This window comes from Apostichopus japonicus, chromosome 23 (assembly GCF_037975245.1).
Source record: "Apostichopus japonicus isolate 1M-3 chromosome 23, ASM3797524v1, whole genome shotgun sequence".
Taxonomy (NCBI): domain Eukaryota; kingdom Metazoa; phylum Echinodermata; class Holothuroidea; order Aspidochirotida; family Stichopodidae; genus Apostichopus; species Apostichopus japonicus.
The window spans coordinates 9,863,223-9,888,981 of record NC_092583.1 but is presented as its reverse complement, the minus strand read 5'-3'; the positions used below and the strand labels follow the sequence as shown (position 1 = coordinate 9,888,981).

General features: G+C 37.1%; 1 protein-coding gene across 2 annotated transcripts in view; it reads left to right on the top strand.

The window, feature by feature from the left end:
* LOC139964773 (retinoic acid receptor alpha-like) overlaps positions 1 to 25,759 on the top strand; it is a 146,343-nt gene that overhangs the window by 48,888 nt on the left and 71,696 nt on the right. The window contains exon 1 of one of the 2 annotated variants that reach the window (XM_071966722.1): positions 15,151 to 15,546. The exons of the other annotated variant lie outside the window; for it this stretch is intronic. Coding sequence (XP_071822823.1) covers positions 15,498 to 15,546 — 49 coding nt within the window. The 5' untranslated portion in view covers positions 15,151 to 15,497. Of the gene's footprint in view, positions 1 to 15,150; positions 15,547 to 25,759 lie in introns of those variants that run through there. 2 annotated transcript variants of the gene reach the window in all.

Below are 25,759 nucleotides of genomic sequence, written 5' to 3'. Positions count from 1 at the left end.
GAGATGGTAACCGAAGAGATAATTGCCATGGTTACAAGGTTCACTTAAAAGACAAAAGAGAATTTTAAAATAGAAGAAACTTTGTTTTAATGAAATACATACGTCAGTTTTATTCTTTTTGCTGAAGGCAAAAGGAATCTATAGATTTGCAACGTTGATGTCATGAGCCTGTTTGTGCGTGTGCGTGTGCGTGTGTGTGTGTGTGTATGTGCATATGATTACATACCATGTATCGAGGCCAACCAAACTGAACTTTGGAATTATAGTGCCTAGGTCTCAATTGACATAAATTGACCTTTGACCTCTAACTAACATGAAAAGGGATTACTTACTCAACAGGCTTATTGGATCCTTGCCACATTTGCTACAAGAAGGTTGAATAGAAGAACACTGCGTACCTGCTGTTCAAGTGTTTTAACTTTGTTGACGGCAAGGTCGTTGCTATATAAGAAGTTGTACATTATATCAACATGTTTACACAGTAGTTTCATATAAATGATATACATATTAGGCTATGTTAGCATGTTCCTGGAAGAGCAAGCACGAAGTGCACTTTCACTTCTTTAAATGTTGTACATAGTTCACATCAGTTCATATCAGTCTTTCCCATACAAACAAACAATAAAGGATAATTAACTTGAAAGGATGTACATTATGTAATTGAGTAGGGCACTGTGCCAAAAGTATGATGCTGAGGGGGCTGCAGCTAAATTGCTTGGAACATTATCTTCTACTGCAGTTTACACAATAGGGCACGGCAAGGTCTTTAAAGTATTAAATCTCTATCGTTTGAAATTCATTCAGCCTTGCTTGGAAGGAATTTTGCCGCTGCCACCTCTTTGCTCTTTGACACTATTTAGAATTTCTATCCTTGAATCTAGCCATGTCCACTCCCCAGATTTTCTTGTGTTTGATAGGACAATTTTACTGACATCTTTGGAAATGCTCAATAACAAAAAAGCTGCAACAATTGACAGATGCTGTTCAGCTGGGATGAATCAATATTTATCAAAAGAACAGGGAGTATCTCGCCAACCTCTTAGTCTGTGAAACTTTAGCACAGCAGAGCGTTTGAATAGCTTGCCTGGATGCAGGAGGATGCAGCCTCCGCAGCTTCCTACTTTTGGCATGGTACCATAGATATACCTCACTCTCTGCTTAATTGTACAGCAGTTGTACAGCAGACAGATGGCAGAGTTTATGGCATGCCATATGTGCAATAATTCGATAAACCAAGTTTTATCACCGTTGTACTCTGTTTTTCGATCGATAAACTGAGTTTATCAATTTGGAACTATGTTATCCGATCGAAAAGCATAGTTCCTCAAGAAAATCTGATAAACTGAGTTTATCTACTTGAAAAACTTAGATTATCAATTTAGAGACCTCACTTTTTTAACAACTCTGCTTTTCGCTCCATAAACTCAGTTTATCGCAAAAAACATGGTTATCCAGTCGATAAACTCAGTTTATCGATCGAAAAACAGAGTTTAACGGCGATAAACTCGGTTTATCGAATTATTGCACATGTGGCTTGCCATAAGAGATGGGATGGTCGCACTTGCACATTGTCTTGTCTAATTAATGCATGAAGTAACGTCTCACAAAATATCCAAAGATCTTATAAATATGCAGTTCAAATTAAAATTATACTGGTTTAATTCCTAGGGGACAAACTTTGTAAAGCATCACATATATTGTTTGGTAAGAAAGCTTTGGAATTGCCTACAGGTACAGTAATACCAGCATATGCAGTGATTTCAGGGCCCTGTTGAAACAGATATAAAACTCAAACACCACAGTAAAAAATGATCAAACTCTTGGGGGGGGGGGGGGGGAAATGTGTGATTGTATAATTTACAAATTGGAACTTAAAAATCTAGAGTTTTGACTCAGTAAAATTCATTATTAAATGACAAAAGGAATTTCTAAATAACAAGTTTTGTTGCATGCTCAGTTGAGACCTTCTTTTCAAACAAGAATCAGTTTCTGCTTTGGTAAGGACTAAAGTAGTTTTAATGACAGGTTAGGTTGTTTTTGTATTTGTATTTTTCATAACTGAGATAATATTTGCCAAAGAAAGGTATGCATAAGTAGTTGTAAACAGTGTCATGGGCATGGTAACATTTTATTTTTACATGAAATTAGTTTGAATCCAGCTAAGTTAACTCAGTAGAACTGAATCTCTTCAAGTGATTACCAACACAGTAAAATTGTGTAAAACCTTTCAATCTCCACTGTGGTTCATAAGTGTGGAAGGTAGCTACTCCGGTCAATCTGTGTCATTTCCAAATGCATTAAAAGGGCATCTTGAAGTTTGTACATGAAGTGGAAAAATAATGATTTTTGCAGATTTTTGCAGGTTCATTATCTCAACCTCCCCCTCCCCCCCCCCACCTGTTTTCCACACACACACACTTTTCTTTCCATATTAGCTCATTTAGCTGTCTTGATTAGGATGTTTGTCATGAGACTTGTCAAGAGTCATTTGTCCTCCTATTGAACACATTTTTTGGCCTCAAATATATTAAGTGTGCTGGGCTCATTGCCAGTAAATCTAGCTAGAGAGGTTACAATGTCAGAATGAAATAATTTAATAAAAAATATATCTTATATATATATATAAAATATTTAAAATTACTAATCAGGATCTATGTAGGTTCTTGTTGTGAACCCAATAACAGAGAGTGTTTTGGATACCTGCGGTGTATTGAAACACTCGCATTATCAACACTCACAAGAGCAATGCCCTTGACTTGACTGTAGTTTTGCACTTCAATATGTGGCTTATATTTGACATGTCATTAAACTTGTAACACATTCATTGTTACTTTATCTCTTTCAATATGTTACTTATATTTGACATGTCATTCAACTTGTAACACATTCATTGCTACTTTATCTCTTTCAATAAGTTACTTATATTTGACATGTCATTCAACTTAAAAAACATTCATTGATTTTAATATGGTCATAGCATTGACAATTTTACCAAAATTATGAAATATTGCTGGTTGAACTAGTTTGTGATAATTTGTAGGAAATTACATGAGATATGAACCTATTTGTAGCCCCCTTTCTATAACCAGCAAATACATTCGTTTTTGAAAATTTTCAGGTTGTTTTGGGCAAAATTTTGCTAGAAATATTTTGTGACATAATGTCAACAAACTAATAACAAATTCTAACAATATAGTTGAGCTCTGTGGCATTGATGGGTTTGTGCAATCATGCAGTTGGTTTAAAACTTCTCAAAGTTGTCTTTTGGTTGGATAAAAACTTTTTATCACTTTGATTTTTCGATGTTTTATTTCTGAAGAAAGTAGCTGAATGAACAGTCACTTCTGCTCCTTTTACACATAAGTGATACAAATTAGTTTAAATCAAAAGTTAAGACACAAATCAGTTTTAATCAAAATTAGGACACAAATCAGTTTTAATCAAAATTAAAATACAAATTAGTTTTAATCAAAATTAGGACACAAATCATTTTTAATCAAAATTAAGACACAAATCAGTTTTAATCAAAATTAAGATACCAATTAGCTTTAATCAAAATTAAGATACAAATTAGTTTGAATCAAAATTAAAGCACAAATCAGTTTTAATCAAAATTAAGATGCAAATTAGTTTAATCAAAATTAAGACACAAATCACTTTTAATGAAAATTATGACGCAAAATCAGGTTTAATCAAATTTAAGATGCCTATCAGTTTCAGTCAAACTTAAGACACAAAAACCCTTTTTAATCAAAATTAAGACAAATCAATTTTTATCAAAATTAGGACACATCAAAGTTATAGTGTAGGGGGCAAACCTTTTAGTCATATGTGATGTCTCGTCAGGCTTAATTTCTATGTAAAATATGAATGTTTTCTATCTATGTTTAATAACTAAGTTCAAAACTCTGTTTATTTCATAACTGCAAATATCTTAAAGTGGTGATGATGTTTAACTTTCAGTTACTTTATATTAAGTTTGGTTAGTACCGTTCTTTACTACTTCTAATATGAGACCTAAGTGCCCTTTCCGAGAAGACCCACTTTACGTAAAGGAAATGCACAACCGGTCAACTTTCCCAAAAGTTGACCGTATTTGTTTTTTGGAAGTAAGACTTAATATACAGAGCAGAGACTATGATGTGAAACATCTGTGTTTCCTTTAAAGAGATATAATTTTGTTTATAGGAAGTTCGTTTCCAAAAATGTCAGCTGCTTTCTTTTAGTTACAGGTCCATTGGGGGGGGGGAGGGGGGGAGGTGGGTGTTTTTAGGTACCAATGTTGCATAATAACCTTGAGTTCAAAGAGTTGCCCTCTTTGTTTCTTTTCCTTTCTTTTGGAAAGTTGGCAGCTCATCTTCATTTTGTGTCTTCGTCGACGAGGTATAAAAGAATCTTATGGCGTCAAAGTCATTGTGAAAGAGAAATAAGATATTAAAGAGTAACTCAAAACATAATGTGGTTTGCAAATTGTCTACAGTCAGTCCCATAATGAATGTCCCGCGTGTCCGTAAACTGATGAATATCTTTCCGTGCATCCCCATGCCTCAAGACTTTTGAAGGAACATCAATTCTCACATGTAAAGTAATCCTTCGTCGTAAACTGCCCTATAAGGTGACAAGAAATTAATAGAGAAACGAGCCGATTTATTCCAAAATTTGCTTACCTCTAAGCCAACTTTTTGCAGCCTGCAGTGTTTATCTGGAAAATAAACCTTTTTTATAATTGGCACACACAACAGGATGCCTGTAAATAATTGTCAATGCCAAGACGAAAAGAAAAAAGAAGAAAAAAAAAGATTTGCATGTCCAATTGATGTTTTTACCGATTTCCTTTGTCTCTCCTTGAATCTGGCGTTGTTTATTAATCGAATGGAACAAGGGCTCGTTTTTTTGTTTGGACCGTCTCTCGAACAAACTAGAACACCGACGATTTCTCTTCCCTCGGAGATAGATTGCATAAGATGACTCTAATTTTCACCAGGTTACCATGGTAACCCAACCAAATTGACCCATTTATGAAATGGAGTCGACACGTATGCACGAGAGCGTTTTGTGAATTGTAAGTCTCTCTCTCTCCTCTATCTAACAACAAAAGAGCCAGTCTTTAATTCCACCGGTTCAGGGATATTGACGTTTTTTTCTTTCTTCATTCTTCTCTCCCCGTGAATTCTTTTGAGTTACTGAAAGTGAAACAATCGAGAAGAGGCAATTAATGAAACAAAAGATACATTCAAAATTATCAAACGAGGCTTCTCGTAAAGTTTCTATTAAAAATCAAAAGGAGAGAAATAAGTGGTTTACGATGTGCACAACTTGCATGATTCAGATACACACACACCCAGTCCAATTGTTTTTCCAAACATGGGTATTAGTCGTGTCACCGACACAAGCCTTGGCGGAATGCCAAGCTCGGACTGGGGAAACTTTCTGGCAGTTGTCCAAGTTTCATCATTAAAAGGTCTTGTGTCTCTCCTTCGGAGAGATTTCATCAAAAGAAAGAAATTAATTCCCCTGCCGCGTACAAGTAAACAAGGCCTGGAATGAATGAAGTTATAGGCTAAATGATTATATCGCAGCAGTCAACTGTTTCTTTGTTTCGCCCAAGTATTTTTTGTTGTTGTCGGAAAGGAATGATCGGCTGCCGGCGTACCGTTACATTTTTGGTCTCTCCCCCACTTCGTTTAGAATTCAAGTAGTTTATGTATTTGTGTTCATGTGTTTTTGTATGCGCATATGTTTGATGTATGTGTGTGTGTGTGTTAGTGTGTTGGTGATGCCACATTGTGAAGTTTACATGTTAGCAAAAGAAATAGGGAGACAGATCTCTAGTACTGTAAATATAAATATTTGTTGTTAGTGGAACATAAAATTTGGTCATTAGAGATGCAAAACAATGAATTCTTTATGAACATACTAAGATCAACATTGTATCAAGTCGTGTGTATGGATGTCTGAAACAGCAAGAGATTAAAGAATAGATTGTCCATAAAGATTCCGTCAGCCATGCCAGCAGCAATTATCAAACAACTTTTCAGTCGATTTTGATCAATATTGTTGAACCTTGGTTGATATTTGTCACATTCTAGTCATAGATTTTATGTTTTCTCAAATTACGACATGCAAGTTTGATTGGGCTGAAGCAAAATCTCTCCCCTCCCCTTCCCTCCCTCCCCTCCCGTCCCATCCCCCATCCTTCCCCCATAATACCTCAGTAAAGAGAGAGAAAAGGAAGAAAAATCACCACGATCTACCCTAGCCTATAAACTGATCACATTCTTGAACATGCATCCCCCACCCTCCTCCTCTCTGACTCTCTTTAAATTCACCACCCTCATCCTTTGTTACCATTTGCAAGCCCTGATGGAAGCATGCAGTTTTGAAGGGCTAACAAAAAAAAACAAGAAAAAAGCTTGTCTCTTCTCTCCAGGCTGATAAATGGGTTTACAGCTCTGACAGCTTTACATGGAATACTTTTCTCTAATCATACAGTTCCTCAATTTGTGATTGACTCAACACAAAATGCATCTCCATTTTCCACCATCTTAATCATGTAGGAGAACAAATTGATACTACCAAAATATTAAAAAGAAAAGGAACGGGGAAAAAAGAAAGCGTAGACAAGTGAATTGATGGCTTCAGTTTACTGTAGCAATTACTTTCTTCCTAGAAATATATACTTCATCTGTTGTTGTAACCAGGAAGTGAGTCATCTAGCCAAGGCAGCAAACAGTCCCATCCAGGCAGGCAAGTTTGCATAACCAAAGAGATTCTGCTGAGCAGAGTTCAATCTTGTGTAATCAAAGGTATAATATTTCCTCCGATGTCAATGACAAAGACTTGTATGTTGTACGTGGCAATGAACTTGAATGACTTTGGGAAAGGGAAATTTTCAATTTCAACTGTCAGTTACCTCCTTACAAACATAGTAAACACAAGAAAGAAAAAAAAAATTGAAATGATGGAAGTTTGGGGGTAAGGGAAGAAGAAAGCTTTGACAAAGAGCCTTCATTGTATCAAATTTCTGAGTGGAAAACTTTTTTTTTTCTTCTTATTTTTTGTTGTTGATGAGATTATTGCCAAAATATTGTGATAGCAGTATGCATAGCTTATTTGGCATTCGGTGGATTGTGAGAAGCTGAATGGTACTGTTATAGCAGTCACTCATCTTTGAATTGGAACTAAAATTACAGTGTTGAAATTGCAACAAAAATAATCTGAGAACTTCAGTCAATCAAACACGTAAACCTGAACAATTTTGCAAATGAAAAACTGTGACTGTTACGTTTTAATTTTTGGGACAAAGAATATTACTATATGGTTAACTTAGGGGTATCCAATTCTTTTTTTTTGAATATGACATATCTGGGTGAAATTATGCAAAAACACCTATTCCAACCAAAAAGATTAGGTTAAAAGGTGGGTAGGGTGTTGTAAAAATTAAATGGTTAACAAAATCATGAAAGTATGTATTGTAAACTGGTTTTCATTTGCCCTAAATGTGGGTTTAGTATTTGCATGTGGGCAATGGGAGGGGGGAGGGGGGGACTTTGATAGGATATTTCCTGTATTCTGTAGGAACCTTTGAAACACTTTGGTACAGTTTCATCACCGAGGGTAGGTTTTCGTTAAATGTCAAAACTTGAGTGAAAAACGGATTTGGTGGAAAACTAAATTTGAAGGATATTTCGTAGGTTAGCTTTTTACACAACACCCCCTATCCTCCATCCAAGTGTTGTTTAATTGACTGCTGTGTCTTTGAAATCACACAGGGATGGTCCTAGCTCCACCCACTTTGCATTCAAGTTGTTTTTAATTGACTGCTGTGTCGCGTAAAATCACACAGGCAAGGTCCAAGCTCCACCCACTTTGCATTCAAGTGTTTTATCATTGACTGCTGTGTCTCGTAAAATCACACAGGCAAGGTCCAAGCTCCGCCGCCCACTTTGCATTCAAGTTGTTTTTAATTGACTGCTGTGTCGCGTAAAATGACACAGGCACGGTCCTGGCCCAGCCCACTTTGCATTCAAGTTGTTTTTAATTGACTGCTGTGTCGCGTAAAATGACACAGGCACGGTCCTGGTCCCGCCCACTTTGCATTCAAGTTGTTTTTAATTGACTGCTGTGTCGCGTAAAATGACACAGGCACGGTCCTGGCCCCGCCCACTTTGCATTCAAGTTGTTTTTAATTGACTGCTGTGTCGCGTAAAATCACACAGGCAAGGTCTAAGCTCCACCCACTTTGCATTAAGTGTTGTTGAATTGACTGCTGTGTCTTGTAAAATCACACAGGTATGGTCCTAGCTCCGCCCTCTTTGCATTCAAGTTGTTTTTAATTGACTGCTGTGTCGCCTAAAATCACACAGGCAAGGTCTAAGCTCCGCCCACTTTGCATTAAGTGTTGTTGAATTGACTGCTGTGTCTTGTAAAAACCACACAGGCATGGTTCTGGCTCGGCCCACTTTGCATACAAGTGTTTTATAATTCACACTTAAAATCACACTGCATCCGGTGAATGTCACGGCAAATGTTTGGTTCTCTTAGCTGATAAATACAAGGAGACTTTGTACTATCCTTGTATTGCTAGTGTGGTTGTGATCAAACAATTTTGGGACATTAATTATCAGACATCGGTAAGAGTCGATATTAGTCAATTGCAGATGGTAGTAGGTATGAGTCGGTGAAAAGAAATAATTATTGCGTCATTAAGCCATCATCTACCAGGTCAAGGCCCCATCACCTCTTCCGTCCCAATCTAACATTCGAAAAGTTAGCGAGCCTATTCTGTTAGCAAGTTTAAAGGAACATAGTTTGTAAACACCAAAAACAGGGAGTTTGGTTGTTTCTTTAGACTCTTCTTGTCTACTTAAGGTAATTTTATTTTTCACTCATGACGCAAAGTTGATTTGCATTAGTCACTGGGGATTGGGTGTGGCCAGGTGGTGGGACTAGTAATGGTAAGGGAAGTGGTGTGCAAGGGGGGGGGGGAGGGAACAAGGGGGAGGGAGGATCAAGGGAGCTTGATTTGAAGGAGATAATTGAATCTTGCTGTGCAGTTTGTTATGGTTTTCTATGATTTTTTGTTTGTATCTTTTGAAATGACCCAATATCCACACCAGACTTCCATCCCATTCGTTTCCTCATAAACTACTAGTTCATATAAAGTCAGCCATGCAGGGACAGTCTTATCACCTGGATAAAAAAAGAAAAAATCATTTTTAACTTAAAGGCAGAGTGTTGCCAACTCAAATATATATCTCACCATTAATATCAAGTATAGCGCCCCCCCCCTCCAGTAAAAAGAAACAGCTTTGTGAAGAAATTTGATAAAAATATGATTTACAACCAGAGGATGTATAGACAACTAGCAGGTTGGCAGTCAATCCCCCAAAGCCAGGGAAAAGTTCATTTCTCGAAAGGTGACAAAAAGTTCATTTAGAATGAGTTCGATCTTATATTTTCATCAGTAAAAACATCACTAAATTTAATCGGTGGCGTGGATCTGAACTGTCTTTAATTACCCGTGTTAGGATCGTCTAAGCATGAAAGTTTATTAATTTTACCTCCATTTGACTTTTTTTTCCACTCCCCCCTTTTCTTATGTTAGTTTGTTAATATTTGAGCCAAGTCTTCCAAGCTAATTGCTAGGCCTCTGCCAAGTTTTTTACATACATGACATTTTCGAGAGTCCGTACTATATTATGGTGCTCGCTCCCTCTGTAAATAATGTACCTTGCCAAATGGATTCTTAGAAACATATCACTAGCACAGACCTCCCAGCGAAACTATTAAAACCTTTAAAAATAACCTTTATTTCAAAAAAACAGCTCTTTATTTAAAAAAAACACTCTTTAAAACCTTAAAAAACCATTACTTTGATTTTAAGTTTAAAAAAAGTTTTTTTTTAAAGATTTAGATTAGAGTAGAAATATTCAGTCATGCTAACCATTGGCCATTAAGTTTTTTTTGTGGACAGCCATGCATGATTCATGCAGTGATACATAACATACTCACAAACAACAGTTAATGTAAGTCAAGTATTTTAAATAAGGTCCGCAAATGATGTAAAACTGGGCATAGATGGTGAGTATGCTACAAATTAACTTCATTTTGGACCTTAGAAACCATTATTTTCATGTTTGATGTCTTTAAAAACCTTTATTTCTTCATTTACAACCTTTCCAAAAATCTTTGTTTTTGTTGAAGAGCCCCTGGGAGATCTGCTAGTATGGAAAAGATGCGTTTTGCTGGTAGAGTTGTACATACCCAACTTTGTGATTCTGTTTGATATGGAATGTACCATGTAACCCTGTGGTTTTGATCTTGAATAATCAAGTCTAAATATATTTAAACCAAAGGAAGGATCATCGTAACTTTTTTTTCTGATTTATTTCATTCCTCGTTGACCTGTCTTTTCACAACGATTGCACTCTCACTCTTCTGTGTCTAGAGTTCGTTGCTAACCTTTTTTGCACTGTCCTCTCTTAGTGTCCGGTCCTTTCTGGTACTCTGTTGTCATCTCCACGATACCTTGCTCTCCGAAAAATTCCAGATTCCTCTTTGCATCTGTCATCTATGACAATTGACAATTATCTGGGGAGGTTCAATGTTTGTATAGAGTCCTTTGGATTAATTTTTAAATACTGCCCTCCAGAGTTTCTACAGAGGGCGCTGTCATGTCGGTCCTAAAGTGCGTAATCTGTACTTGTTTACAGATCTCTGCATCAAAGTAAGATGAACATGTGAAAGCGCTCTCAAGGGTGCGAACACACAAGTGGAGGAGCTAAGGGGTATTGATCCGGGGGGGGGGGGGCGAGAATGGTCTGTAAGGGCGCTTTCGACACTATTTAAGCGGAGCACCACCACAGGTTGGCGGGGAGCGTGCAGAAATTTTTTGAATAAAGATACTCTCTAAATCGCCGGAAATGACCCTTTTTCGGGCCTTGCTAATTTGCAGATAAATGAAGAATAAATAGGTGTCATCGCCACTTTGTCAGAAAATTACACCAACAAAATGTGACAAATGTCAATAGGTATTTGAGAGCGCGATAAAAAAGTCAATATTCGCGAATAAGTAAAAGGTGGTAAAAAGCTGAAGAGAGCGCCAGCAGTCCATTTGAGTCCGTCAGGGGGGGGGGGGCATCCGCCCCCTCTGACTGTATGGACGCTCTACCACTGGAACACGCCAGACAGGTCATTGACCGTTTAAGGTCTCTACTTGTTCAGAATTGCTGAATGAAGAATAGTGCTTCAGGAAACATGAGTTTAGGTGCATGAATAATTAGTCTGACATTCAACTTGGAAAATATGTTTCAGAAGATCATCTCTTCTCCAGTTACTTAGGAATGACACTGTATACATACTACTAGTGTTTAATTCAACAGTACCGTTATGATCTGCATAATGAAACTTTATATATATTACTCGTGATTAACTCAACGGTACCGTTATGATCTGCAGTCAGAGAGGATGAAACTCGTGAAGTGTTGCGGAATTATAAAAAACCTGATATGACAGCGCCCTCTGTGGCTTGTGGGGACGTGGCTGGAGAGGCCCCCCATTGGTGAATGGTTTTGAACGGCATTTTTGTTCAGTCAAAATCGTATCTTTTATTGATTAAGGGCATACGGTAAAGCTTCGTCAAACTTGCTCTAAATGTGTATTCTGGTTTATGCTCATGGTTTTGGCAAGCACACCCCCTCCGCCGCTATAAATATTAAAATACATCCTTATCTCCCTTCAAGTTCTCAAAATTCGGCCACACTCTGTCTGACCTCTGTTGGAATAGATCATGTACGAATATATATCGCAAAAGTCCTCGTTTCCTAATGAGATTATGCTTTTCATTATAGTAAAATTAAGTAAACATTGAAATGAGAACAAAATTTATGAAGACAATAGACAGGATATAACTTAAAACAAGAGGAAAGGAGACGAGCTATCTTAGACATTAACCTTCCAGGCTGAGAGGTCAAGTTTGCTTCCTTGAAAGAAAGTGATCTCAAGGTCGCCTGCCCCCGTAAAATTCAAACAGCCCAGAGGTCCTCGAAAGGATGTAGGAGTAATACTGTTGTCAATCTCATTCAGGCTTCTCGGTGTCGCTGCTGGAAAGTTTCTGCCAAGTCACATTATGGGATTATGGGCTTGATTGATTGACCCATTGCCTGCTAAAGCCAGCTCCCATCTGGCTGTGCCAAAAGGAAACGTTTAATAACAGCTGTATTAACTCTGGAAACGTGCTGCGTACACCGATGGACGATGTTCATGCAGCCACTAATGTCACGTTTTGACCCCAAGTTTATCTTTGCTTCGGGGTGCATCGATCGACCAGACTCATTTAGGGTCCTTATTTGTATTCGTAGTGGATCTGTACTTGTACTCGTATTGGGTCCTTGCTTGTACTTGTATTGTGTCCTTATTTGTACTCATATTGGGTCCTTGTGCTTGTAGTGGGTCCTTACTTGTACTTGTTTTGGGTCTTACTTGTACTCATATTGGGTCCTTGTGCATGTAGTGGGTCCTAATTTGTACTCGTATTGGGTCCTTACTTGTACATGTAGTAGGTCCTTGTACTCATAGTGGGTCCTTACTTGTACTTGTAGTGGGTCCTTACTTGTACTTGTAGTAGGTCCTTACTTGTACTTGTAGTAGGTCCTTGTACTTGTACTTGTAGTGGGTCCTTATTTGTACTCGTAGTGGGTCCTTATTTGTACTTGTAGTGGATCCTTACTTGTACTCTAGTGGCTCCTTACTTGTACTCGTAGTGGGTCCTTGTACTCGTAGTGAGTCTTTACCTGTACTCATTCTCAGGGATTCGTACTCGTTCTCGGGCTCATTAATGGAATTTAATATAGGTACGAGTGCAAAATTAAGTACTCATTATTTGTTCTTAGAGCCTTGTACTCATATTGTTCATTCCAAGAGGAGTTCTGGTATTCACAATGTTGTACTCATATTGCAAGTCTGGCATCTACACTGAAAATATCATTTGTCTTTGTCTTTTATCTCCTACTTTCCCTCTGGATCCAAATTGGGTTAGAGCTGGGTAGAGTTGGATAGAGCAAGATAGAGTTGAATATCGTTGAATAAAGAATGAATAGGATGGAGTTGAATACAGCTGAATCTGAGCGAGACTGGATTCAGAGAGCACTCCTATGTATGTCGGAATTCAATTTTTTTTTTCTTTTGTCGAAGAAAATATCTGCCTGTGAGTGCCGGAGACATGATAACAGTCAGAGAGAAAAATTTGCCAGTTATAACTTCCTGTTGATGTCTGCAAGGTCCTTAAGGAATTAATAATCTGTCTATCATGTACTGCATCCTTACTTTGTGAAACTTCTTGAATGTTCTCAGACGAATCAACACTGTCACATGAAACAAGAGTAATAATAGTCTAGTCCTTGTGAAAGGTAATTCCTGACAGGGTTCACAGTCAGCCAAAATGAAAACCTTCCTGGACGAACCGTTTCGTTAAAACTGACAGTCATTAATCATAGTTGAAGGTAAAGTTTCCCCTTTTTTGAATATGAAAATTTTCACTCGACAAAATATTCCTCTGAAGGATTTCAGTATTAAATTTCCTCCGTCTGTTTAAAAAGAAAGAAAAAAATAGTTCCATGTTTGTGTGCTCGTAAGTCAAGGTTATACTGACGAAAGGGTAAAGCATACTACTAGTAAAGACAGCTGATGGTTGTTTACCTGCATTTAAATGAGGACTTTATCGTAAATTTGCTTAAAACCATTTCAAATATCTGTCAACAGAAGATAATCATAAAATCAGATGCTAATATACTCTGTTGTACATAGCAATTAATGTTTTTTTCTCTAATCAAAAAGTTGAACACCGTAAGAAACTGTCAGATTTTAAGACCGTAAAAAAAATATTACCAGGCCGCTTAGAAAACTCTGGATTGCGCCCTCAGTCTAGTTTGAATTGTCGACCCGCATACCATGTAGTCAAATTGTATATGTATTGAAAATTAAATTAGATACCTTTTGTTGTAAGTTTTTTTTTATTTTTGTGGTTTTATTATTTTTTGTTATTTTATTATATGTGGACAATTGCTTTAAATTGTATGCCAGTATGAAGGAAGAAAGAAAGAAAGAAGAAAAAAAAAAAAAATTTGGGGGGAAATTTTTTGAAATCATTTTTGCGAGGACGTAGAATTCTTATGTTTATTCCCGTTTGTGTGCGTGTGTGTATTTGTGTTGTTGTTGTTTTTGTTGTTGTTTCTGCCATTTTGGTTTCAGTGAGTGTCTTCAAATTTGAGGGCAACTATTGCCAATGGTTTTATAATCCCGCTCGCTATGTCAGGTTCTGCTTTCTATCTCAGAGTTTAACGTCAAAATGAGAGTAACTTCCATCCTTTCTTCCTTCAATATTTTTTTCCCCCACACTCTCTACGCCCTACTGACCTAATTAGAAATCTGTTTACCCTGTCGTGGTAATATACGTTATGCACACAATATCCTTCTGCCTATTATCTAAGTGGTCAAAATTTCTGCTTATTAACCTTTTTGGAATTATAATATTTTGACCTTCAAAAAGGTGTCCTTGCAAAACCTGCCCTACATAATCTGCTTCCCAAGCTGGACAGTTGTTATGCTCTATATATATATATGTATACATACATATTGACTCTGTGTGATGGACATTATGTATTCACACAGTGTCGTTGTTCATCTCGGTGAGAGATTGCATATTAGCATTATGCTCTGGGTTAAACTCTGAAACCCGAATCTCTTGGTAGCCGAGGCATTTCTGCAGTTGTCCGTCCGTCTGTGCATTCGTCGGTGTCGTCGTCGGTAGTGGATGCAACTTGATTGCTTTATAGTTCTACCTGATTATACCTTCTCTGAAATAGCCAACCAATCTGACCTCTCTGCCGTTTTCTACTACTACGTACTTTTGTTTAGATGAACCCTGTGTGTTTTAAGTCATAAACAGCCACTGGTTTGTGTTAAAACTGCAGGTTCAGAAAGCAGCTTTTGTTTCTTTCTTCTTTTGTACAGAATGGTTGCATGCTTGATTGGTTTTTTTTTTCAATTTTTGCAGCTGTGGACTTGTGGGAAGGCACCTTTAACATTTCTTTAGGGGGGGAAAAAACAAGGAAAAAGAGAGCGCGTGTGTGTGTGTTGGAATTTTGCTGCAGTTCTATCGTGAAAACGAGCCGTTCTGGTTACAATTCTATGTATGATTAACTCGAAGGTGTGAATACATACCGGAGAATTGTCTTGAATGAAAACAGAGGGAATAGAATTTTATAATACCGCAAGCAGTTTAAAGGAGTGTCATTCATTTGCTTTACATTGGACAAACAAATTCACAGAAAATACCGGTCATTGTTAAAAGGAGGATTGGATTGGATTTTCCCTGTATAGATCTGTGCCTTTTTGTCTGTCAGGGATGTTACAGAGAGTGTTGTTGTGAATTGCAGCCGTGTGCGCTTAATGAGGATGAATTCAAGGTTGAGGGCATCATAGTCAATTCACGTAATATGGAATTTAATGCTCTGTGGGAAGACTTTTCTCCGCTCTCAATCGAAGGTAAGGTGGAAAGTTAGTTAAAAGAAAGAGAAAAAAAGAAGAAAAAAAGAAAGTTAAAATTGGAATGTGAGTCAAAATGAAATGAATCACTTGCACATGGCTGTTTTCTTGAATCACCGTGACAACTCGATGAGGGCTTTTGATATTAAGAAAGCCTGCAAGGAATTGATTGGTTTCTCTTCTTGTAGGTAATTTTTCGTCAGTTAAAGAAAAGCCGATATCTATAGATTTTCGTAACGATGGAGTCAGGAATACGAAAGATGTAGGTCATCATCAAGGTTGAAGTTGTTAGCTTTGGCCTTGGAATTGATTGCTTACTCCGTTGTGTAGATATGTATCATATGAAATTGAATGCTAACTCAGTTGTGCAGATATGTTACATCTGAAATTGAATACAAACTCGGTTTTTTTAGATATGTATCATATGAATTTGAATTTGAAAGCTTACTCGGCTGTGCAGAAATGTAACATCTGGAGTATTATCTTGCATATAATTGTTTATTTGTTTGTGTTATGTTTATTCACCACATGTTGAAAAAGACGTATGGTAGTAAAAAAATGTTTTTTTTTTAATATTTCATATGTTTTATATTGGTTTCTGTTTTGATTGAATGTTTCCTTAATTTACTATGAGTTTTTTTTTTTTTGGAGGGGGGAGGGGGGAGGGGGTGGTGTGTGGAAGATTAAAGGAGAGGCCATATCAACTCATCGTTGTGCAATGCCAAATATCAGGCTATCTTTAAGAGAAGTTAGAGTGGTGGTTAATACCACGGTTACAAGAAATTTTTAGAGAAGCCGCTTTGTAAATAAGGGAGATGGTTATCTGCAGATCTACAGTAACCAGTTCAGAAAAAAAAAATTGAACTTTGTAGACACATCAATCTTTCTCACTCACTGCTTGACCGTGTGAGGCATCCCAAATTAAATCGAAAAAACAAAAAAGGAGTCTAAACTTATTCTGAATATTCAACGGTTGATCCGTCAGCATGATCTACTAAAGAGCAAAGACATTTATGGCTTTCGGAATTTCAAATATATTTAAAATTTATGGCTTCGAAAAAAATGGGATTCGAACTTGTGACCTGTACCTCTGCATACCATGTAACCGCGGGGATCGAGTATCATTTGATACAACCCAGAAAATGGCGGGGGAAGTCATCTCAAAGAGAACCTTCTCCACAAATGTCTTTGTCCTTTTTTTACATTGTCTTAATAGTTTGGCTGTCAGTTTTTATCCGTTCAAGTTCATTTACATATTTTAAGCATTAAATCAATCAATAAAATAAAAAAAGATTTGGTATATATATAAAGTTAGTGCTAAAATTTTATGTGAAGAGAGTATCTCTATCGGGATATATCGCTACAGAAACCTCCTCAAAGAGCAAACTTTTCCTGCCCTTGCATCTTTGGTGCATGTCTTCATGTATCGGAATCAATCAATTAATCAATCAGAAGACATTTATATAGCGCCAAAATCAACAGAAATTGTTCAAAGGCGCTAAATGTACCATAGCGTGTACAAATTAGCCTTGGTGATTGGTAACTTGTCACACCTACACACCTAAGTGTGCGCAATTCAATCAATCTCTCCTGGGGCACCACAGTGCACCACAACCGCGTGTCCCCCGGGGGACTTCCCATAGGTTGCAACCACAAACTGGCACACGCAACTATATTTACAAGTAACCTTACAAGTCCCCATTTATACACCAGGGTGAAGAGAGGCAACGGAGATTGAGTGCCTTGCCAGGGCTTGAACCTGTAATCCTTAGATCATCCTTTACCACAATGCCCTCTATAAAGCGGAATGGGGACATTGATTGGATTTGTCGGAATGACATTCCCAGCTTTCAATTATGACATCATTTATACTGATTGGTTTATGAGACGGTCTCTGGATCTTGAAGTGGCAATAAACTATCCTCCTTGAAACATCGAATCTCTAAATCATTGTATTTCGGCTTGAAATCATGCATGTATGCATTCTGTCTTTGTTTCAAAAGTTCAAAATTTCAATTCTAATTATGCCAAGTGACCATTACTAATGAGTTGTGGTACAATAAATTTTGATTATTATTATTTTATATCAAATATATAATTTGATTATTATTTGATTATCATTATTTTATATCAAATATATGACCTTCTAGAAAGAGCTATTTTACAGCTTGCCAAAAAAACCAAGTTGCTTTCTGCATGTATAGTGAGCACACAAGTAGCTTTACTCTGAACGTTACCACATTGGAAGGTAAATCATGTAAGATTAGATAAGATAAACTTTATTAAACCCCACAAAGGGTAACTGAATGCGCACATAAAAACAGTATTATACAAATATAAATAAACTAAAAAGTCACAAAAGGGCAAGAACAAATAAACAAAGCAGGACATATATGAAACATTGCACAGTGACAAATTAAATTTAAATTATGAAGTTTTATACATTGTGGAATAAGAGAAGAGGGGTGCCTATTTGTACTGGCTATAAACGGCAGCCTCATCCTACCACTCCGAGAGAACACTGTTTTGTTCAGACACAAACGTAGTGGGTGGTCATCGTCATTCATAATTTTTTAGATTTTTTTCTCCTAGGAGCCGTTGGTAGGACGAGGCCAAGGTTGGCTGAATTTCCCCGATTCTGTGCATTATGTACATATATATGCCTTCAATGAATTTGAAAATACAGTTACAGTGTGCATATATAATCTGCAGGGCCATTGGGAACAGTTATGCCAAGTTGGGCCTCCTCTTTGAAGTCTCCACCTTTCCTTACGTATATAATATGAAAATGGTAAAATATATCCTCTAGCCCCCCCCCCTTATCCATGCAGCCCCAGCAGTTGTAGACCTCCCGCCCAAATCTCCCACTCCCACCCTCACCTCCCACGCCCACCTCCCAACCCATCTGATCAGTCCAGCCATACAAACCTGTGCTCAATAAAATATCAGAGAACTAATTCCAACATTTTTGGTCGATATTGTTTCATTATAGCCGAGCAGGATTTTTATCAGCTGCTGCAGCTTTCCTCTTTGACATGGCCTGTTGCCCAAAAGGTATCTATATAGAAATAGCTTATCAGTAAACATGTTTGATTGTAAGTGTTAGTCATCAATTCCATGTCATTTCTGGGAAGGAAGGTTGCTTTTGTGTTAGGTGTCATGGGGGTGATAAGGTTATATGCTTTTAGAAAATTGGGCTGACGTATCATTGTCAATGCGGAACAAGGCATGAACTCAAAAAGTCAATAGAAATTCGGGTCATGTTCTTGAAAGGATATCACCAAATCACTGAATTTGCCAATATTTGTCGTCATCGTAGTCGTATGATATCGGTCGACCAGAAACCTGTGTTCCCTTATGAAGTCAGTACGTCCGATGGGATAAAGGTAAACAGTGATCTCTCTCCTCCTTTTCCCCTAAAAGACCATTATGTTGGAGAGGTGACAAAGTATAAATACATTTATGCTTTTGGGAAGGTGGCATCTATATACATGGAACGATCATATATTGGGTATCCCATTACAACATTTTTACTACATGCTTTACAACCAAAGGTGTACAGGTAAGGGATAAAATGTTGCAAACATTTGACTAATTGACAGTATAATTCATGAGCAATGTGATCCATATAAATTGATGATAAGATATATGGTATATGATCTTAACTATAGTTATTGCAGAGATGCCAACCAGTACGATTTTATCGTATTTAGTACAATAAAAAAAGTGAAATACGATAATACGATTGGCCTCTTGAAAATACGACTTTTCATCTTTCAAAAAAAAAAAAATGTTTTTTTTTGGTTGAATTTTTTTGTTTTTTGTTGTTGGAATCGTTGATCAATAACCTTGCTACATGCTGCAATTCATATTTGATTTTTTGAAATATCTGACACTTTTTTTCTTTTAATTGGTTTATAATGTCAGTTAACAGGAATGTGGCTCATATTTCCATGAGTATAATGCAAGTCTATACAGTAATTTTTTGCTCACTTCTACTTCTGGCTTGAACCAAATTCTCATTGGCCCAAAATATGCAAGCAAGTAAAGCTGTATCATTATTCTCATTATGCATTTAAACACCCTTTTTGCATCATAAGAATTATTACAGATGCTTTACAAGTTTCTCATTAGATGTTATTGAAAAAGCAAACATTTTACTTGCCAGTTCTTACCAGTTAAACATTTTTCTGACATTTTACTGGCCCGGGGCCAACGGGCCAGTGGTAGTGTCAAGTTTTTGTGAAAATCTGTTTTTTCTCTCAAAAATCTGATTTTTTAGGATATTCAGTCTGTTTTTTGTGTCAAGAGGTTGGCATCTCTGTTATTGGGCTTGTTGTTAGAAGGTGGTCTTACCGATTGCCAAAAAACCCCCCCAAAAAACCTTGATGTACATTGATAACCATTCAGTGACATGCAATTTCATTTTCATTTATTTATTTAAATTTATTTAAATATTTAAAAAAAAAAGAAAAAAAAAGACATGCAATTTTTTTCAGGTGAATTAAAGGTGCTCAGGGTGCATTTGTCTCATTGTGTCCTTCCAGATTTGACCAGAATAACATTGCACTGTTTAAATGCATCTAGACTTGCAAACAGTAACCAAGCCTTCTTTTTTCTTATAGGGAAAGATGCCAAATTGTTGACAGTTTCTATATTTTTTGAAGCAAAACTCATTCAGAGACAAAACAGTCAAACCTGTGTTTCTTTAAAAGAGACAACCTTGTTGCCAAAAATGTCAGCTGCGTTCTTTCAATCGCGGGTTCATTAGGTCCCGAGCTACGGATGTTGTGCTCACTTGAGTCCAAAGTTGCTAGCTCATCTTGAACAGACACTTCGATTTCATGTTTTGTATCATGAAGGATGCCAATTGGGGGTGGGGGGGGGTGTGAGGGGAGCAGGGGCACCGTCCAGAGAACTCTTGAAATTAACCAACCGACCGTCAGATTGTTCCGTAATTTATTCACATAAATCTCAAAAGAGACAAACGCAGTAAACATGGTCGGAAAAACAGTTAATATGTGATTTTCTTTTTTAAGTCTTGTTTATGTCTGAATTATCAAGCTTCATATATGTGTGATTCCTTGACGAAGGCGAAAAGCATCTATGATGGTATATGTGTGGGCGTCGTGCATGTGTGTATACATGTGTTTTTGTGTTGTCTAGCAATCCATCTTATTAAAGGAATACAGTCAATAGAAAAGCTGCAGCAGCTGCAAAATCCCCTGCAGCAAGGCTGAATCAATATCAAGCAAAAGAGATTATCTTGGAGACCAGCAGTTCTAATTGTATGAAACTGCACAGCTTAAAAGATTTCATCCTATGCAGCCTGGCTGCAGCAGCTGCAAAATCCCCTGCAGCAAGGCTAAACCAATATTAAATAATAAAAGATTATTATCCACAGAGCAACAGATTGTATGAATCTTTAGTGCCTATTTTGTGAAACTGCCCAGCACAAATGATCTCATCCTACGCATCCCCCTCCCCCCCCCCACCTCGATGTCCTACTTGTGACACAGTTCCCATAGTACAAGAACCTAAAATTTTGCAGTTTGCCATCTCATATAAAATGGCAAGGAATGGTTAAGCCTGCTGACTTTCTATTTTAGTGTTAGTGTTGTCTTTTTCTGTTATTTTATAAAGACATTCTTTGATCACATTCCTAATGATTTCATGTTTTTGTGTTATTCACACTTCTAATAGGCAATTGTGTTTCTGTGACAGTGTTAATGTTCTGCCAGGGATAGAGAGAGTTGACTGTGATTGCCCTTGATTACCCTTGAAATGTACTTCCTTTTTCACGTAACATGATCACAAGAGCAACCAGCATCTTTTCATCCACAGCTATTATACTTTCTTTGTTGTATAATGTTTGCTCTCTTGAAGTTGTCATTGAAAAGTCTTTTTCAATATTCTCGTTCGTTGTAAAGTACAAGCAGTGTGTGACACGATAGAGATTATTAATATTTATATATATATATATATATATATATATATATATATATATATAATATATATATATATGTATGTATGTATGTATATATATATATATATATATATATATATATATATATATATATAAATATATATATATAAGCACATCTGGCAGCTGAAAAAGAACAACCAGCCATTCACTATCAATTGGTCGATCGCCAGCAGAGCCAAAGCCTACAGCAACGAGTCGAAGCGGTGCAACCTCTGTCTCACTGAAAAACTCATCATTATCAACGCAGACAAACGGACCCTCCTGAACAAACGCCCAGAGCTCATATCGAAGTGCCGCCACGAAAACAAGTTCTACATAAACATCTCCAGTCCAACCACCAAACACCGTCAAGAGAACCACACACACCTAAGGAGTGAGCACCGAAGGAAGGCAAAAAACCCCAACAACAGAACGGACGCAAAAGAGAATACACCAACAGCCGAACACCGAAGAAAGTCTTACAAACCCACCAACAGAACGGACGCGAAAGAGAATACACCGGCAGAACAATACACCAACAACCGCATAATCCCCGGTAATCCCGACGAGGATCCTATATATTCATGGAGCATAACTTGAAGCTACCAGTTGTCTGAAGATCGCTATAACGCGTGAAACTCCGAGTAACAACTACTAGTGTTCCACTAGTCTCATCTAGTACCAACATAAATATATATATATATATATATATTTATACACAATATAACGAAACTCCACGTTTACTACAAAGGAAAATATTATTAGAGAAAACCAGAGAAATAAGATATGACTCATAATTGACAAATAAGGAGTAAGTTTTAGAAAATATATTGGAATTTTCGGTCCCCCTGGGACCTTCGTCAGCAATACTTGGCAGTCGAATGAGAAGTACAAAATGTGACACAATGAAAGTATGACGCTAGATAAGTGTAAGTTGCAATGATGGAATTAAAACCAAATAAACCATGACTATACAGGAAGCGGATTAAGGAGCAAAGAATGGATTACATATGCTTGTAGAACTGGTAGTTGTTAAGGGGTCCCAAGTCTTTGTTGAGGCCGGTGATGTGAGACTTAAAAGGATTGTCTGGTGGCCCAAAGAAGTTACCTTAAAAAATAGTAAATAATTTTCCAAACATGTTGTCAAAGTATGAGAACGATAATGTTGCGTTTGACAGAGAGACGATTTTTTAATCGTTATAGAGAGACATTTCAAATATGTTTTGAACAGTACAATACGTGACGTCAGCTCTGCCATACAGATTGCGTCATAACCCACCCTCCGCACAGTACCTATACGGTAATCACAACAAAAACAGCGTTTGTATACAGATAAATTTCTTCCTTAATTTCCGGTGAAATTTCTTAAAAATTAGATATGTTTTCGAAAAAATCCTTAAGCCGCCATGTACTTGATCGGTGGTTCCGTGGTCTTTGTGTAACACAAGGTAAATTTTAACAGCAGACTCTGAGTTGTTCAGGCTATACATCGCGCTATCCAGCTCCAACGCGAAAAATGTTCGCATGTAGGCTATACTCAAACGTTGACAATCGGACAGTTCTGCGAAGCCTAAGCTTCTCAGTGCTACATTCTGCTCTGACAACGATTCGGTCAATTTCTTCAATAATTTCCGGTGAAATTTCTTATAAATTAGATATGATTTAAAAAACTCCTTAAGCCGCCATATATGTAGTAGATCGGTGGTTTCGTGGTGTTTGTGTAACACAAGATAAGTTTTAACAGCAGGCTCTTCGTTGTTTATACATCGCGGTATCCAGCTCCAGCGCGAAGAATGTTCGCGCGTATAGGGTACTCTAACGTTTACAATCGGACAGTTCTGCGATGACATCGATTCCGCCAAGTTTCATCTTTCGGTTTAACGAATACCTTACAAGTTTCCTTTTACTGTTAATTTGATCCGTGAAATTTATTTCAGCGATTTCGAAGAACAGTTAATGAAATGTGGTTTGAGTGTGAGTGCACTATGTGTAACGCTATACAAGTACACCAACTGAGCATCGTAGTATATACGTTCGCGAGTATGTACGTTATATATATGAGGCAATCCAATGTGCTTACACGTGAGTTTATTTGCTGCGGAATTGGGAGTGCTAACTTCAAGTCGCCTGTTTTGCCTATCTGCAAGCACTACGTCAATCACCATATTGAAGCGTTCGAACAAACGGTACTTTTGGTGAGAAACTGGTGAATTTGAAAACCAGATTTCTACAAGAAGAAAACGTCGAATGGGGACAATTTTTACATGGTTAGAAAGAGAAAAATAATAACTACAAGGACAATGTATCAAAATCTTCCACCAGACAATTCCTTTAATACGAAAGATCCAATCGATTTCTTTACGTTTACGTTCAGTAGTTGATTTGAAGTTCGAGGCAATTAAAATACATTTTAGGTTTTTTAGAGAATGACCATGAAGATTGAAATGTTCGGACACTGGGAATCCTGCAAAATTATCACGAATAGATTTTTTGTGATTATTAAAACGTAAGCAGAATCGGGAGCCTGTTTCACCTACATAATTGCCCTCTTTGCAAAGTACACAATAGAAAATGTAAATAACATTAATAGAATCACAAGAGAGGGAAGGGGTCTAAGACTAAAGTCAACATTGGGAATCTTGACCACGGTGCCTGGGGTTATATGGGGGCATATTTGGCATCTAGGTTTACCACAAGAAAAATTGCCTGCGGAGGTGGAAACTGAGCAGGGGAGTCTGGAGGAAGTGAGAAGAAATTTAAGGTTGGGGGGTTGACGAAATGCTAGCATGGGGGGTACCTTAAACGATTCTCCTACAGACTGATCGTCTTGAAATACAGCAAATTCCTGTTTGATGGAGCGAATGAAAGATTTGATGAGTGGGTTGTAACTGTTAACGAACGGAATGCGTGTGTTGGGACTTTTAGACTTGTATTTTAATAAGTCCTCACGGCTCAACTTGTCGGCCCTGAAAATACCCTGTCTAATTAAGTGAAGGGGGTATCCTACGTTCAAGAAATAACCAGTTAATATGGATACCTGGTGTTTAAAATCACATGGGTTGGAGCAAATGCGTTTAAGTCTAAGGCATTGGCTGTAAACAATAGAACTCTTGAGATTATGTGGGTGAAAACTATTAAAGTGTAAATACATATGAATATCAGTGGGCTTATAATAGACCGAAGTGGTTAAGGAATTGCCATCCAACTTGACCAGAACATCTAGGAATGAAATTTGATGTTTGGCAACTTCGACAGAAAATTTAATGCTGTCATGAAAAGAATTAACATGATCAAAGAAAGACTTAAGAGATTCTTCACCATGTGGCCAGACAAAAAATATATCGTCAATATATCTATAATAATGTGATGGCTTAAGAGGAGAAGTGGATAGCATTTCCTGTTCTTTGATCAATGTTAATTCTTTTCATGACAGCGTTAAATTTTCTGTCGAAGTTTCCAAACATCAAATTTCACTTATCTAGCGTCATACTTTCATTGTGTCACATTTTGTACTTCTCATTCGACTGCCAAGTATTGCTGACGAAGGTCCCAGGGGGACCGAAAATTCCAATATATTTTCTAAAACTTACTCCTTATTTGTCAATTATGAGTCATATCTTATTTCTCTGGTTTTCTCTAATAATATTTATACACACATATATATACACATATATATATATATATTTACATACATGTACATATAAACATATGTGTGTGTAAGGCTTTACATGAAGAATATCTCAAAGCACTTAGTACACAGTAGAAGTGTACCTAGTACATGTTCAAAATGTAAGCCTCTACTTCATATTTCTTTCACTGTAGGTGTACTGCAAAGGTGTTTGTGTACACTTTTAGCGAATGTGTGAATGTGCCATATTGTAGGTGATTGCATCAACACCCAGTGGTCACCCACCTCTTAATTTACAAAATTGGGAATTCCAAATGGGTGGCTCACATCAAATGTCTTTCTGAGCTTAACCTTACCACACAATTCAATTTTTTGCTTATTTTAATTTTTTTCAAGGAGCTAAGGTAATCAATCTTACAGTCACAGTGAATTATTGTAGTAGGGCTAAATTGGTCCTTGGTTGTTTTGCTAGCAAAGTTCAGGTTTTGAACTTTGTTGATATGGATTATATAAACTTTGTTCTAGAATTAATCATTAACTCCCCAAAAATTTACTTGCAGTCATCTAACAAGGATCAGTTAGATTGAAATTGTGAACAAACCAAACCAGGATTGATCGGA